This window comes from Pteronotus mesoamericanus, unplaced genomic scaffold (assembly GCF_021234165.1).
Source record: "Pteronotus mesoamericanus isolate MK-2021 breed Mesoamerican mustached bat unplaced genomic scaffold, CSHL_Meso_final scaffold_582, whole genome shotgun sequence".
NCBI classification, from domain to species: domain Eukaryota; kingdom Metazoa; phylum Chordata; class Mammalia; order Chiroptera; family Mormoopidae; genus Pteronotus; species Pteronotus mesoamericanus.
In genome coordinates this window covers 930,615-944,670 of record NW_026555323.1, presented here as the reverse complement: position 1 = coordinate 944,670, position 14,056 = coordinate 930,615, and the positions used below count along the sequence as shown (strand labels likewise).

At 48.9% G+C, this 14,056-nt stretch overlaps 1 protein-coding gene across 2 annotated transcripts in view; it reads right to left on the bottom strand.

Annotated features, from left to right (window-relative positions):
* Positions 1 to 14,056, bottom strand: part of OCA2 (OCA2 melanosomal transmembrane protein) — a 139,012-nt gene that overhangs the window by 87,757 nt on the left and 37,199 nt on the right. The window contains exons 9-13 of one of the 2 annotated variants that reach the window (XM_054561981.1): positions 12,326 to 12,397; positions 10,691 to 10,756; positions 8,907 to 8,963; positions 8,073 to 8,197; positions 5,573 to 5,711 (exon numbers count right to left, since the gene is read on the bottom strand). In XM_054561981.1, coding sequence (XP_054417956.1) covers positions 5,573 to 5,711; positions 8,073 to 8,197; positions 8,907 to 8,963; positions 10,691 to 10,756; positions 12,326 to 12,397 — 459 coding nt within the window. The remainder of the gene's footprint in view (positions 1 to 5,572; positions 5,712 to 8,072; positions 8,198 to 8,906; positions 8,964 to 10,690; positions 10,757 to 12,325; positions 12,398 to 14,056) is intronic. The other variant, XM_054561982.1, reaches the window with a different exon arrangement.

Below are 14,056 nucleotides of genomic sequence, written 5' to 3'. Positions count from 1 at the left end.
TGAAAATTTTAAGAAACCATTCTGGAATGTAAGGTACAATGAAATGCAAATACTTTCACTGGGCTTAGTAGGTACACGTATCTCAGCTTTCCTGATGCTTTCACGCGCCTCTATTCGTTCCCTAGACTCCCCTCCTTAACGTTTTCAGGGACAAAACCACTCGCTGTTACACTCACGTCAACGCAGAGCTTAAACGCAGCCCCCTCCTACAAGGGGCTGGTTCTGTTTTACTCCCCTCTAAGCCTTTGTTTTGTACTGTCTGGGTTTGGACGCCACCGAGATGCTTCCTTCTTAATTGTCCACAACGTCCTCTTTGGTAGTGTAAGTGCTCAAATGTTAAGACAGCAAAACAGCCAAACAGCATCCTCGGAATCAGATTAGAGCACCCGCAGCCTCATAAACTGCATCTATTTAAGGCGGAGCCAGCTGGGGAACCCCTGGTCCCCAGATAGCATTTTCTAGGGAGACGACATTCAGACCAGCTTTGTGACAAGCCAGCTGGGTTGCAGCTGTGTGGTTGCAGCCAAAATTGTTTCTCGAGTTCCTCTGATTTGAGAAATGCAAAGAGTTCTGGCTGGCGTGGCTCAGTGGATTGAGCGCCGACCAGAGAACCACAGGGTCGCCGGTTCGATTCCCAATCAGGGCACGAGCCTGGGATTGCAGGACAGGTCCCCAGTCGGTGGTGTAGGAGAGGCAACCACACATTGATGTTTCTCTCTGTCCTTCTCCCTCTGTATAAAAGTAAAGGAAGAAACACAAAGAAATAGCTGAATCCTAGAGACCCAGAGGGGACCCCAGCGCAGGTCAGGTCAGGGAGTGATGACAGCGGGGAAGGAGCCGGTGTGGGACATCCTGCGACCCGCTGAGTTATGTGGGGGAACGATCCGGGCACGTGGATCTGCGGGCGCTAAGAGCCTCTGGCAGAGACCCAGGCGGATGATCCCCCATGGAGGGCACCCGCTAGAGAATGCTGACCCAGAGGAAAAGGGTCGAAAAAGCAGAACCCCAAGGCCCACGGATAGTGGGCAGTGGTGTGGAGGCAGAAAACCCACAAAAGGGGACTGATAGGAATGACCTCTGGCAGGCAGCAAACAGGAGAGAGGGAGGCAGGGAGATTGTCAAAACGATCAGCAGATGGAGGGGAGGAAACCCATGGCTGAGGAGTAGCAGAATGGCCCATCATGCACAATGCACGGACACCATTGGAAAGCCACAAGAAATACGCCCACCATGCTCAGGGCGTGGTGGGAAAACCGTGAGAAATCTCCCGTCATGCACAGCGCACAGGGCGCAGTGCGAAAGCCACAAGGAACGCCCCTGCACGCACAGCGCCTGGGGCATGACTGGAAGACCTGAAGAATGTCCCCGGGCGCGCACCTCTTGGGCACTAAGGAAAAAGCTTTGTGGGATGCCTTTCAGAAGCACAGGGATCACGGCTCTTCTAAAAAGGCTTTTCAGGTGTGTTCAATAATGGTGTTGCCACCGGCGGGTTGGGTCCGGGAACAAGCATGAAGGAGCAAAGGTAAGGAGCTGGACCAGGACCCAGCGGGCTGTTGGGAGGCGGAGCCCTGCGTTGTTGTCTAGGATCCTTCAGCTCTGCAGACCCTCCCCTGGGATGGGAGGCCCAGGGCGACGGGGAGAGCTGGTTGCAGGTGGGGCCAGGGCTGGGAGGATTCAGGGTAGTCCAAGAAAGACATCGTGCCTGGGATTTTTACATGAATCCTAATGCGATGCCACTGGGGCAGATAAACTGTTGCAGCTTTCACTAATACGTTGTCACAAAAAGACAAGAAGACAAAAAAAAAAAAAAAAAAGTAGACAACAAATTGAAAACTGAGTTCTAAAAACAGTCTAATGAGATTTCAGTAGTCACATTCTTGCTTGAACTACTTGTATACTTGGTCTACTGCAAGTTACGTTTCCTATTAAAAATGTTCGTTTTAAGTTGTACATTTATGTCAATGATCCACTTTCGAGTTAATTTTTGGGTAAGATAGGAAGTGTGGATTGGAGTTCATTCTTCCTATATGTGGATATCCATTTGTTCCCGGACCATTTGCGGGGGGGAAAAGAAAAAAGAAAAAAGAAACTATTATTTCTCCACTAAATTGGCTTTGCATCTTTGTCAAAAATCATTTATTCATGTAAGAGTGAGTCTATGTATGAACCCCCTATTTTGTTCCTTTTATCTCTTCACCTATCTTGATGCCAGTACCACATTCTCTTGGTTATTGTAGATATTTTTAATATCCACATAAATTTTAGAATCAGTTCATCTCTTTCTTTCAAGGAAGAAAGGGAGGGAACAAAACATCAGTGCGAGAGAGAAACATCAACAGGTTGCCTCTCTGCGTATGTATCCCAACTGGGGACTGAACCCACATATCAGGCATGTGTGGCCAGGCTCTGACCAGGAATCGAACCGGTGGCCTTTCGCTTTGCAGAACGATGCCCAACCCACTGAGCCACACAGGTCAGTACTCTTCATTCCCTTGTGAAGATCCATGTTTCCATTGGTGATTTTCCTTCTCCCTTAAGGACTTTCTTTAATATGTTTTACCATATGGGTACACTATGTCTTAAAATATGGGTCCATATGGGTCTGCTATTTATAAATTGTTTTAGCTTTTGTATATCAGGGGAAACCTATTTTTGTATGCAATATATTTTCACTGGGTATAATATTCTGAGTTGACAATCTTTTCTTTCAGCACTTTAATAACATTGCTCCACTATCTTCTCATTTGCATTATTTCTGAAGAGAAATGTTTTCATCTCTGTGTTCCTTCATATGTAACATATCTCTTCGTTGGCAGCGTTACAGATATTCTCTTTATTGTTGCTGTTAAACAATTTAATTATGAAGTGGTGTAGTATACTTTTCTTTGTTTTTTGTGCTCTGACTTCTTGAATCTATGGCTTTATATCATTGATAAAATTTGGAATTTTAGACCATTTTTTCTTCAAATATCTTTTTTCTGTTCTCTCTCCTTCAGAGACTAGAACTACATATATATTAGGACACTTGAAGTTTTCCCTTAGCTCAGTAATGCTTTTCACTACTTTTTATCTTTTCGCTCTGTTTTAATTTGGAACTATGTCATCAAATTCACAATCCTTTTCTTCTGGAATTCCTCATTTCACATTGATACTAACAAGAGATTTTGTTCTCATACATTATAGTTTTCATCTCCAGAAGTTTGGTTTGGGTCTTTTTTTATCTTGTGTGTTCCTGCTAACTGAATGAACATCTGGAACACAGTACAATAACAGTTTTAATGCCTTTGTCTGTTTTATTCTAACACCCATGTCTCTCCCAGGATGGTTTCAAATGGTTCATATTCTCCTTGTCATGGGTCATATTTTCTTGCTTCTTTGCATGTCTTGTAATCTTTGATTGGATGCCAGACATTGTGAACTTTACCCTGTGTGTTGTCAGGTATACTTGTATTTCTGTAAATATTCTTGAGGTTTGTTCTCGGCTGCAGTTAAACTACTTAAAATCAATTAGATTGAGGGGGTCTTTATTTCAAAAGTTAGTAAATGAAGAATCAGAGCACTGTTCAGTCTAAATCTGGAGACTCACCAATGCAAGGCCAGACCCTTCAGAGTATTCCATCCAAGGCCCCGTGAATTAACAGGTTTCCAGCTTCCTGGCAAGAGCAGACATTGCTCTTGGCCCTGCGTGTGTGTCAAGCTTTCTTCCCTCCAGTCGTTTTAGGTTGTTCTTCCTCTGGCCTTGGGTAGTTCCCCTCCACAGAAATCCTGGTTTCTTTCTCTGTGTGGCTCTCTCCTCTCTGGGAGTCTGTCTTGCAAATCTCAGCTCCCTAGGTCTCTCCAGACTCTAGTTCTCCCCTTCAACTCAGGTGTCTGATAGGAGCCACATGGGTTCTTTCTTGCTGCACTGCATTCTGGGAACTCTCTGGAGCTGGGCCAGTCATAGGGCTCACCTCATTTGTTGCCCACCTCTCAGGGATCACTGTCCTTTTTTTTTGCCTGATGGTCAGCATCTTGATTACCATTGTCTCTTTTTATAATTGAGAGAGAACGTCAATCTGTTGTTCCACTCATTGATGCACTCATTGGTTGCTTCTTGTATGAGCCCTGACCAGGAATCAAACCCACGACCTTGGTGTATCAGGACGACACTCCCAGAGCACCATTGCCTGGTTTTCATTTGTTTGGTTTGGTTCTTTTGGTTTTCAGTTTATGTTCTTTTTGAGTGTCTTACCTTCCAGCAAGATGGTAAATCTAGTCTCTGCCATTCCATCTTGGCAACAGCAGAACCCACACTATCTGTTTTTATGTATGTATATCCACATACCAACATTCTGGGAAACTATATGCACCAAAATATTACAAGGATTTATCTCTGGGTAGTAAGATTATGACAACTTTTTATTTTTGTGTGACTTCTATTATCTCTAATAAATTTATTACTGTAGAGTAAAAATAATAAACCATATTTTTCTCTAGAAATCATTCTCTCTCATGTAGATGAGGCCCACTCTGGGTGATAGGTGCCCCTGGAAGATATCACAGAGCTCCGAGCCTTCTGATGTGCCCCAGGGTGGCATGATCGTGGGCATGCTGGCCAGTCCACAAGACTGGTGACAAATTGCCAAGTGGTTTCCCAAGGTAACTACAGCATATTAAAGTTTAGCCAAAGCATCTAGGTTATACGTTGAATATCTAGAAAATGGTAACCCCACAAAATGGCTACCAACACCTTAGAGCTGTGAATTCTCAAAGGTTTTAATATGTTTATGGAAGACAGCACACACATCCAGACAACACACTGACACACTTCACAAACACACACACATGTAAACATCACCTACAATAAATGACACCAATTTGGAAGCATTTTTACTGACACTTTGGAGAAAACATACTGAGAAAATTCTAATGACCAAAGGATGATAAATGAAAATTAATTTTATAATTCTAGTTTATCTCTTAAATATATGTAAAATACCATGTGCATGCTCCTTGGTACTTTGATTTCATTTTAGTGTGCAAAGGAAATGATATACCAATATTTATAAGAGCTTTGAAAAATCCCTGAAATCTTCATTTTTCTGAACCTTTTAAAAAAAATTTTTCAGTTCATCAGTGAATTCATTCACCACAGTTAAAAAGTGAAAGTAGCCCTGGCTGGTGTGGCTCAGTGGATTGAGTGCCGACCTGTGAACCAAAAGGTCACCAGTTGGATTCCCAGTCAGAGCACAGGCCTGAGTTGCAGGCCAGGTCCTCACTAGGGGGTGCACGAGAGACAACCACACATTGATGTTTCTCTCCCTCTCTCCTCCCTTCCCCTCTGTCTAAAAATAAATAAATAATATTTTTTTAAATATTTATGAGAACGAGAAGGAAATTCAGACCACTTAACTCTACACTGGAAAATCAGCCACCTAATCTCCCACTCTCAAGATAACAAGGAACACTTTGTGTGAAGAGGTGACACACAGGATGATTTCTAGCAAAGCCATCCACACTAAGTAGGATGCTAAGTGGGCACGTAAATTGGGTCTATAGTCACTGGAAGCAACCCTGTTACACTGGTACGTACCATCTTCCTCAACTCCTGGTTGGAAACGATAATGACATTCGGCGGGTCGCCAATGGCGGTGGCAGCTCCTCCGATGTTCGTGAAGATTACTTCTGCAATCAGGACTTGTCTTGGATCAAGGTTGAGCACCTCACATAATCTGTCACAAACAGAAGAAAACAAAAGCAGGCCTGCCAGTCACGTTGTAAAAGGTCTGTGAGCAGCGTAAACATTGTTAAAGCACTTGCTTGTACAAGGGAAGTGCGTGCACATGCGTTTCCACACCCCTGCCCCCCCCCGTACCCCTCCCCCAAGAAGGACAGCGCTGGGGGATGAACAATGATGACACTACAGAGCTACAGGCAACAGCAGGTCTCAGAATCACATTTCTCTGAAAGGAAACCCATCAGTGTGAAAATGTATGCTGCCCCCTCCAGGTCTGGAGGAAACATGGTCCCCTTGTGAGCAGGCCCCCAGCGGAGCGTGGGTCCTGGTCAGGTGAATGAGCGCTGGTCACCAGCCCCTCCGGGTCAGGGGTGGGGCTGGACACACAGCCCAGGGGCTCGCCAATCCTGCCTACCGAGCTCTGGTTTCCCAAGGCAGCCACAGCGTATTGAAATTTAGCCAAAGCTGCCCTGGCTGGTGCGGCTCAGTGGATTGGACGCCGCCTGTGAACCAAAGGATCACCGGTGGGTTCAGTCAGGGCACACGCCTGCGTTGCAGGCCAGAAGGGGGCGAGCGAGAGGCAACCACGCATTGATGTCCCCCTCTCTCCCTTCCCCTCTCTTTAGAAATAAATAAATAAAATCTTTTTTTTTTTTTTTTAAAGAAAATAGCCGAAGCATCTTAAGTTATACACTGAATCTCATCTCTAGCACATGGTGGGCCCACACAATGGCCCTTCTCCGACGCCAAGGCCCTAATGTGCCCTCCCTCTCATGACCACCTGCGGACTTCCTCCTCGGAGAAGGGGCCCGCTCGCGCTCTGTAGCCGCGGGTCCCCACCTTGGCTGCACCCGGGACTCTTGGAAAGTCCCGAGGCCCAGGCCACAACAGGCCCCTCCTGGGGGACAGCCTGCTACGGCTCCCCATGCAACCTGGGAGCACGCATTTGAGACACATGGCTCCGAAGACAGTTTAGGGGACCTGTCACGTCATCCTCCGCGCCTGCGCAGCCGCGTCGCCCAATTCCACAGGGAAGCAGGGTCTCCGGGCTCAGGGCACAGCCTGCTCTGTCGGAGGGGGACTGACCCCTGGAGCTGAGCGGAAGCTGAGGCGGGAGCGGTGTCTGGGGGCGGGGACAAGGGTGAGGGTTCAACTGGGCGTCAGCCGCTGGTGGGCGGCAGCTTCCAGCTGAGGGAACTCCCGGGATCTTCTTCCGGAAGGAGAGTAGCGTGCGCTCATCAGCGACACTGGAGCAGCACGTGGACGGCTTCCTGTCCATCGGGGCTGTTCCATGTGACTCAGCCCAGGCGAAGGCAGCGGCATGGGACTAAGCTTATAAAGTCGTAAATGTAAACAGTGAATCTGAGCACACCGACATTTGAATCTTGAAAGATGTGTTTTTAGACAAATCCATGGAACCGCTGCTCTCACATAAAATGACAAGCCAGTTCCGGGAGCAGGGGAGCATAAGACACATCCTGGCCGGGCGGAAAGGTCCCTCGGGTGTCCGGGCTGCCCAGGGACGCCGGGGACACGGTGTCCCCGGACCCTGCGTGGCCAGCGTCAGGGAACGCGATCACACGCTGGGATCTGGCCCTCGTGGGGGGCACCATGGCTGTCAAACCTGTGTCACAGCAAAGTGGCCCCCGTTGGAGAGGGGGTGGGTGTGGCCTGGGGACAGGGCGGTGCCTGCCGTTAGGATCCCGCGTTCGCGTTCACTGCAGCCTCGAAACGTGTGCACTCCATCCCTCGTTTGCCCTCAGAAAAGCCCGGGCCCTGGCGGGGGCCGGACCCCTGCCCCGCGAGGCTGAGGGCAGCGCCCCTCCTCCCCAGATCTCTGCCTGCCAACGGGCCCGACACCGCGGCCAGGCCCGCAGGACCGCGGGCAAGAGGCGGCACTACAGGCCGTGTCCACAAGGGGGCGCTGCCTGCCCCCCCAACCCTCTCCCTCCTCCGCTCCACACTCCTCTTCCCTTCAGCCGCCGCTCTTCAAACGCCCAGAATCAGGCCCGAGGTCCGGGCATTCCCGGGCTGCCGTCCCCTGCCTGGCAGAAGCCTCCCAACCCTGGTCTGGGTCGGTGCCTTTGACAGTACAACCCGGACCAAGCTGCCGAAGTGACTTGTCCGAAGCCCCGCTCTATGTAGCTTGGCCCCTGCACCCCAGGGGGCCCCCGGTTCCCCTCGGCCTCCAGGGCACCCGCCCGGGTGGGTGGGGCTCCGCCGCGCCTGTGAGTGGCGCAGGGGACACGAGGACAAGAGCGCCTGGCCCAGGACAGTGTGTCCCCGCAGGGGAGCGAGGCCGGAGTCCCCGGACGCTCGCAGGAGACGCCGGGAGCCCGCCCGACGCCCTGCCTACCTTATGGTCACAGGCGTGAAGAGGAGCATGGTGGTGACGTTGTCCAGGAAGGCGGACAGGACAGCGGCCATGAGGCACAGCATGATGATCATGGCCCCCACCCTGCCCCGCGACAGTCGGTAGGCCTGGGGCGCGCGGCGTGCCGGGAGCGGGGCAGGCCAGCGGCAGCGGGTGGAAGAACAGACAGGAGTTTCCATTAGGGTCTGTGAGAACTAGGGGCTCAAGGGCACGCTGCGCGGTCGGTCAAAACATAGACCCACCGATTCCCAAATCCGCTGAGATGCGGTGGCCAGGGCCACAAGTGGACAGTCTCTAAGTCCACCTGGGCCAGCCTGCTCGCTGATGGACCCCCTTACAGTGCCCAGTGATGATTCCTTGGTGACAAGGGGACCTAAGGATACCGTTAGTACCAAAGTATTGGGAGGAAGAGGCCAGATATCTCTGTGGAAGGTGCAAGATGCTGAAAAAGCTGTCAAAAATCATAGCACATGCCCTGACCAGTGTGGCTCAGTGAGTTGGGCATCATCTTGCAAACTGAAAGGTCGCCGGTTCAATTCCCAGTCAAAGCACATGCCTGCATTGAGGGCTTGGTCCCCAGTCAGGGTGCGCATGAGAGACAACCAATTCATGTTTCTCTCTCACATCGGTATTTCTCTCCCTCTCTAGCTCCCTCCCTTCCCCTCTGCCTAAAAGGAAACAAATAAAATTTTTTTAAAAAATAAAAAATGAAATAAAATATTTGCTTTCAATAATAGTTTTAGTCACTAAATACATAGCGGTAGAAAAGAAATTGGTTAATTCTTCTATAGCTATTAAATGCCACATCAAACCTACCTTTACAGCACAATAATCAAAAAATCCGGTTTCGGAAAATATGGCTACTAAGATCATCTGCAGGAGAAAGAGAGAAAGGAGACAAGAACGCTTCAGTGACGTCAGAGCGTTAGCCATACCCTGAGCTCTGGCCTCAGTGAGAACGCGGCCCAGTCATTGCGCTCCTGTTCTTTGCTGAGTGGATTCCACTCCCGGACCCCTGCGGGGAGCCCCTCGCTAGAGGGTGTGCCCCTCACTTGTCCAGGGTATGTGCCGAAGGGGCCTTCTCATTCCCTCTGAGTTGCGCTGCAAACCTCACGTGTTACCATTCTCTGTTCTATAGCCCAGGAACCTGGGATGCAGAAATGGGGGGTGATTTATAGTCACAAAACTGGCAGCTGGGAAGGAAATGGGCCAGATTGTGACTTTCCGCACCTCAATGTCCACACGTGACAATTAAATGTTCTAAGATTTTTAAGTTGCGTTAAATTTTGTTTCCTAACAATAATTAAATGGACTCTTGTCAGCAATTTGATCAAGACGTGCAAGTAAGAACAATGGCATTGATACCGTTATTCTTCGAGTTTGTGGGAATTTCTACTCAATTGCATTTCTTTCTATGGATGACGTTGAGCTGGTGAGAATAGTCATCCTAGATAATAATAAAAGTACTGTCCCGTTTATCCTAAATCTCATCAACCAGACATTTCAGTTGAACTTTCTAGAAGATTCTCTATTCCACTTCCTCAGTCGGCAATGCCCTAACCGTAATTCTAACCTAATTTAATCCCAAATCCTGATTCAAAACTAACTCTAAACTTAACCCTAATCCAAGACCTAATCATAAACTCAACCTTAACCTTAAACCTTACCCTAACACCAAATTTAATCCATCTAGGCCTTATCCTAAACCTAACCCTAGAAACAAATCTTGACCTCAAAAGCTAACTCTACCCCCTACCCTTACCCCTACCTCAATCATAAACTCAATCCTAACTCTAACCCTAACCCTAAATCTAATCCGAAAGCTAACCGAGATGCCAAACCTAATTTTAACACTAGCCCTGGCAGGTGTGGCTCAGTTGGTTGGAGCATCGTCCCATAACCAAAAGGTTGCAGGTTAGATTCCCAGTCAGGGCACATGCCTGAGTTGTGGGTTTGGTCCCTGGTCAGGGCACATACAGGAGGAGGCAAGCAATTGATCTCTCTCTCTCTCTCTCTCTCTCTCTCTCTCGCCTTCCCTCCCTCCCTCCCCCTCTCTCTAAAATCAATAAGCATGCCCTTGGGTTAGGATAAAAAATCCCACTTATTCTCATTAGATCGGTTTATGACTCCTCACGCGCCCACCTGTGTACCTCCAAGTTCCTTTCCTAACAGTCGACTTCGTGACGCTCCACAGAGCGTGCCACAGAGGGTGGTCCCTTGACAGTGTCTGATAAATCAGCAAACACACACACAAGGGGGATTTCTTCCTATGGCCCTACAAGTACAGACACTTTTCCAACCGCCAGAACTTACATGGTGTATTAACATGGAATATTCCATCTTTCTATTTTAAGGGCAGGAACTCGAAGAATTTGCCCAATTTGCTAAATGGCAATATTATTTCACTCTCAGACTTGCTAGGACACCGAACATTCAGTTCCTCCTCAGAAGAAATTAGCTAGACCTGCGCAAACACTTCTCAGTTATTGGTGCCTTTAGTAACATGAAGAATTAGCAGCAGCAGCGGCAACAGCAAGAAAAGCAAAGGTCCCAGGTCACAGCCGCCTTGAAGCCGCGCCCGCTGGGAGGAGTGTGATTACCATGCCAAACAGCAGGGCCAGGGTCTCGAAATCAATCCACTCCACCACGTGGGTCAGGCTGGGCCTCTGCAATCAAAGCAGAAAGTCGCCAGTTAATCCCCGCAACACGCTCTTGGTGGCAATGTGTAAAAACGGGCTGCCCATTACGACGAGCCCAGTCCTGAGCCAGCCGGAAGCCACACCGTTCGCTTGCCTCTGAGGTCGGATTGTATCACCTCAGAAAAACACTCTCAACCCAAAGCATCCCAATGTCAAGCCTGTGCATTTAGTAATAAGAAAAGAAAACTTCTTTTCTTATTTATTGATTTGAGAGAGAGAAAGAGACATCGATTTGTTATTCCACTTACTGATGCATTCATTGGTCGATTCTTGTATGTGCCGGGACTTGGGATCGAACCCCCAACCTTGGCATATCAGGATGATGCTCTAACCAGTGGAGCTACCGGGCCAGGACCAGAAGGACAAACTTTTTAAGTCCCGCCCCTGGCAGCTCGGCAAAGAACTGTACTGTAGCGTCATTGGAGGATCAGCCCTTGAGGGGAGGGGAGTCCCAGAGCCCTTCCTGGGGGGGCGTGGCCTGAGGCCAAGCTGACGACTGAAAGGTACGCTTGTCCTACGCTCTGTGTCTGCCCGTCTCATGTCCTCCTCAAAGGACCCTGGAGCATGGGGAAGGCCAAGGTCACAATGACGCAAGAGCACAGAGCGTGAGGTGAGGGGCCTCTCCAGACTCTGGCAGTTGGAAAAGGACCCCACAGTGTCCGGGAGAGCTGCCCCCAGCACGTTGCCTTCCATGGGCCACATTAATGATTTTTAAAACAAAGTAACTGCCCTGGCCGCGTTGCGAAGTGGGTAGCAGCGTCATCTGCGCACCAAAAGGTTGCAGGTTCGATCCCGGGTCAGGGCGTGTGTGGGAAGCAACCGATCCATGTTTCTCTCTCACATCGGTGTTTCTCTCTTTCCTCTCTCTCAAAAATCAATAAACATATCCTCAGAGGAGATTAAAAACAAAAAAATAAAATAACTACTACTACGCTCCTCCTTGACAATTAATAAACATAACAGTGGTTTATCTATGAGTTTTAGGATTCTGGGGCCTTCTACCTTTGTTTATACCAACTCTAGCCAAGAAAAGAGGGGCAACCATAACTACTAGCCCTACGTAGTTTTTTAAACCAGTTACTATTCTTTGGTTTACTGAATGGCCTTTAGTAGCAGTTTTCACAACAAGCCTTCGGAGTCTACAGTGTGTTTTTAAAATCCAGTTCTGTGCGGGGCGGGGGACCGAGGAGGGCATGGCCCTGCTCGCTGCCTACGTTGCCCCTTGAACAGCCTCATCCGGCCCCGTCCCCGCGTCCCCGCCCCCCGCCCCCAAGCCTGACCTGGTGCAAATGCGTGACCACGTGACCTGTCCTCGGCTAAGACGGAGATAACGTTGCTGGTGTGCGTGCGTGCGTGTGTGTTAAAGGCAAACGACAAATTCTCATCAGTGCCATAGACCCTGCTACTTCCTGCAGGGACATGTGGAAATAGTGTATAAAAAAGTGACACACACCAGCCAATGCCCAGTTCCGGAACTCTCTCTGACCTGACATTCTGTCCAGGGGCGAGGCCCCCACGGGAAAGGTCATTACTTACGTCGCCGGTCACGGCCAGCACCGCCAAGGCCGCCAGGGAGCCCAGCATGGCTGCCAGCGTCCTGTGAACGATCTGGAAAGAAACACAGAAAATTACTGTATTCCCGTCCCCAGGGGATTTAAAATACAAAAGCCCGTAGGTGTGTAAGTATCGGTCAGTGCGGCCAGGCGAAGCCATATCTCTGAAAAGAATGAGTAAATGGTGGGTCTTGTTCTTTCAGAATCTGGACACCCCAAAATGCACCTACCCACCACCATCCTTCTGAAAAAGACGTCCTTTTATTTCCTGAGTAATTAGATGACCCTCAGGTAGAAGCAAGAGGCTCGGTAAAGTATGTTCGGCAAGGAAGCCTGTAGTGAATTGTCATTAATTATTTACCATACAATCCCTAGGCAAAGGGACCTAGTTCTAAAACATAAATCACTTCTGCCCAATTGCTGAGCCTGTTGTTAAAGCAAAGGTACACAGCCGAACACCTGACGCTTCACGTTATCAGTGAATCACAGAAGTATCTTTTCCTTTTAATTATGATCTCAAATGGACGTGTAATTTTTAAGACGAAGTTTGAGGAAAGTCAAGGATATGGAGAAATGGAAACCGTCGAACGTTTGCTGCTGGGAATGTAAAATGGTGTAGCTATTGCGGAAGAGACGGGCAGTCTCTTAAAACGTTAAATAAATTTACCAGAGGGCCCAGCGATTTCACTTCTAGAAATCTACTCAAGAGAAATAAAAACATGGGTCCTGTTACATTCTTTTTTTATTCTCAGCCAAGGACATGCTTGTTGATTTTAGAGAGAGGAGACGGGAGGGGGAGAGAAAGAGAACCATCCATCGGCTGTCTCCCACACGCGCCCCAAGACCAAATCCACAACCCAAGCATGTGCCCTGACCGGGAATCGAACCACGACCTTTCAGTTTACTGAACGGCGCTCCAGCCAACTGAGCCACACCGGCAGGGCATGTCCTGTTAAATAAATTAAACAAGGCCATGAGACTGAGGTCACTCCAATGCCTTGGCAGCACACGTAAGTAGACCAAAATCTAAGCCTTTAATGGCTCAAGGTTAAGACATCAAACCCTAGGGGGTGGCAGCTGCGTGGAGGTGGGCACAGGGGAGGGCATGAGGGACATCTATAACGGTGTCAACAATGAAAAAAAGAGGGAGACAGAAACCGAACCCTAAGGACAAACAATCACGAACAGCCAACCGGGTTTTCCCAGGAGCAGGTGCACGCTACGCTGCAGCCAATCAAATCACATCCGCGCTCTGCTTCCGCCTCTTCTCTAGGCGCCCCTCACCCCTTCCGGTTTGGCGCTGTCAGAGTCAAATCAATTTCTGTGCAAGTAAACTCTTAAAGCTGTAATATGCCTCAGTGTGTCTATTTTTTTAAAGATTTTATTTATTTCTAGAGAGAGGGGAAGGGAGGGAGAAAGGAAGAGAAACATCAATGTGCGGTTGCCTCTTGCAAGACCCCCACTGGGGACCTGGCCCGCAACCCAGGCCTGTGCCCACACTAGGAATCGAACCGGCGACCCTTTGGTTCACAGACTGGCGCTCAATCCTCTGAGCCACACCAGCCGGGGCTCAATGCATCTTTGCACAGTCCTTATAAAGCATGGATGGTCATGGCAACATTATTCAAAAGAGGCAAAAACTGGAATCAGTGCGAAAATCCGTCCAGATGAGCAAAACACAGTGCGTGGCACTACAAAGGAACTAGAGATAATG